General features: G+C 48.7%; 2 protein-coding genes across 2 annotated transcripts in view; one reads left to right on the forward strand and one right to left on the reverse strand.

Annotated features, from left to right (window-relative positions):
- Nucleotides 1–146: 146 nt before the first annotated feature.
- J056_002323 (Beta-lactamase hydrolase-like protein) lies at nt 147–1,001 on the forward strand (the record flags this gene model as incomplete). Its single annotated transcript, XM_009271588.1, has 1 exon — nt 147–1,001. One exon carries the CDS (start codon nt 147–149, stop codon nt 999–1,001), a length of 855 nt encoding a protein of 284 aa, XP_009269863.1.
- Nucleotides 1,002–1,166: 165 nt separating this feature from the next.
- J056_002324 (uncharacterized protein) overlaps nt 1,167–2,590 on the reverse strand; it is a gene marked incomplete at both ends in the record, with an annotated part of 1,874 nt that continues 450 nt past the window's right edge. The window contains one exon of the mRNA XM_009271589.1: nt 1,167–2,580. Coding sequence (XP_009269864.1) covers nt 1,167–2,580 — 1,414 coding nt within the window. The remainder of the gene's footprint in view (nt 2,581–2,590) is intronic.

Raw genomic sequence — 2,590 nt, forward strand, 5'->3', positions numbered from 1 at the left:
TTCCTGAGTGAGCGGCTGAGGCGAGAGCTTAGCAGAGAGCTTGACAGATTGCTTGACATTCTCCTCTATAACATTAAACTCGGTTAAATTTTGATGGTAACCAACCAAGAAGTTTATCGGTGAATGACGTGATTAGTGACTCGACCATGATAGCGAAAATTATACGTAATCGTAATTGGAAAGTAGCTGGTGGGATAAAAGGCGGTATTAGACTTCAAAGTACTGCTGCAGCCACTCCAACCCCGCCATTCCGTACGCATGTAGCTGCCAACACACCCACAACCCAGACGTTCTACGATAAGGACAGTTCGACATGGACGTACGTGCTGCACTGTCCTAGAACACTGCAAGCCGCGGTGATAGACCCAGTGCTCGATTATGACAGCAATAGTGGGCATGTGAGTACGCAGAGTGCCGATGGACTACTAGCGCACATATCCACGAGCAAATTAGAAGTACGCCATATTTTGGAGACACATGCACATGCAGACCACCTCACTGCAGCGCGTTACCTGAGGCACCACCTCCACGCACCCGTTAGCATTGGGAAGCGGATAGTGGACGTGCAGCGCACTTTCGGACCAAAATACAACCTTTCTCTCGAATCACTGCAAGGTAGCTTCGATGGACTGCTCGACGATGGAGAGACCATCTCGCTGGGTGATTGCTCAGGCAGCGTCATCCATCTTCCGGGTCATACGCCTGACCATGTTGGCTATGTGTTCGGAGGACACGTCTTTACCGGCGACTCCATCTTCTTGGCCCCCACTCACACCGCTAGAGCGGATTTTCCAGGCGGTGTAGCGTCCCAGCTGAAGTCTTCCATCGATAGGCTGATGGGTCTGGCTGGTGACACCAAGCTTTTCGTCGGTCATGATTATCCAGGTGATGGTAAGCAGGTGAGCTGCTCAACTACCGTCGCAGATCAGCTGCTTCTCAATGATCATATCAAGATGGACCACTTTGCTCAATTCAGAATGGTTCAGAATGGAGAAAGATAGCTCTCTCAATACACCCAAACTCCTTCATCCTGCTATTCAGTTCAATATTCGCGGTGGTCGCTTGCCCCCCGCTGACGAGGATGGCGTTAGTCGAATGCGCATTCCAATCACAACAAAGCCCGCGTACCATGCTGGCATAATAAGTTAAATGTATCTATAGCGTGTCTAGTCGAATGTAATTTTGGTGGGCGCTGGCGCATTTGCTATGGCTTCCGCCTGTGCTTTCTTGGCTGCCCATGAAGGATGCAACTGACCCTGGTCATCTGCGGCTGCATCTGTGCCTGGTTTAATAGGCACGGATGGCTTGCTATGTGGCTTGCTGTGGTTTTTATAGCCTCTGTCGTGTTTGCTTGAGTGGTTAGAGTCAGTCTTATTGTCCTTCTTAAAGTCCTTCTTATAGCCCCCGTTAAGATCCTTGTTAGGTTTTTGATCCTCAGACTGCCTCTGCTGGCGTCCTTTCCAGCCAGAATCGAGCTTGTTCCTGCCCATCCTCTTAGCACGCTCAAGCTGTTTATCCTCTTCAAACTTTTTCTGGACATGGTTTGCACCTCTGCCAAACTTCTTTTCGTGTATCATTCTGCGAGCCCGCTGACCCATTCTATTCTTCCTTGGAGCGACTTTTTCCTCTGCATCGCTGATATCATCACTGCCACCTGAGATATACCCAACACCAGTATTGAGAGAGTTGAGCAAGGCGTTGCCATTGTCAGCATCATCATCATCGTTATTAATATCATCGTTATTAATATCATCGTTATCATCATCACCGTCACTATCAGCGTCAGGATCAGGCCAGTTTTGGAGTGCGTCGTCGGAAGCTTCACCGCTTGTGTATCCGGAAAGAGGAGCATCAGAGTCGGCTTCTTGATCCTCCTCCTCTTCGTCATCATCATCTCTAACAGTACCGCCGAGAGAATTGGTGAGTTTAGCGATGAGTGCTGAATTATCTGTCGCGGGTCTTTCTTTCTTGATTTGAGTGGGAGGTTGAAGAGTTTTATCATTTTTTATTTGTTTATCGTCTGCTGGAACCTGCTCAGCCTGCACATTCACCTCATTCTCCTTCTTTGCACCGTCACCGAGGATAGAGACGACAGAATCAACAGCAGACTTAGCGACGCTGCTGATCTGCTCAATGGACATGAATCGAGCTGCAACTTTCCCCTGTGGAGCGTTTGAAGGGAGAGAAATTGCTGGCCAATTGAAGCTGAGCTTGTTAAGTGCGTGTATAACCTCCTCGCGACTTTTAAAAGCACCTTGATTATGTTTGGAGAGTTTAGAAAAGAAGGTGTGCTGTGCAGCAGGTAGACCATCATACTCCTTGGTCTCGATAAGTTGATTCTGTGCTTCTTCTTGCTGCTGGCTATCAACCTTCTCGCCTTTACTTGACATCTTTTCCAACTGAGTTAACTTCTTCTGTAGCCGCTTGTGCTCAGATACACGCGCGTCTTTCACCGCTCTTCTCAAATCCACGTGGAGAATGTGGTGCAGCTTCTTGTGCAGCTTCTCCGTTCTCGACTCGGCGGTCTCTGCTGGTTTCTCCACCTTTTGCTTTTTCTGTTGCTTATGACTGCTGCTGTTGCTGCTGCTGC

Source organism: Wallemia ichthyophaga, assembly GCF_000400465.1.
Source record: "Wallemia ichthyophaga EXF-994 unplaced genomic scaffold scaffold20, whole genome shotgun sequence".
NCBI lineage: Eukaryota > Fungi > Basidiomycota > Wallemiomycetes > Wallemiales > Wallemiaceae > Wallemia > Wallemia ichthyophaga.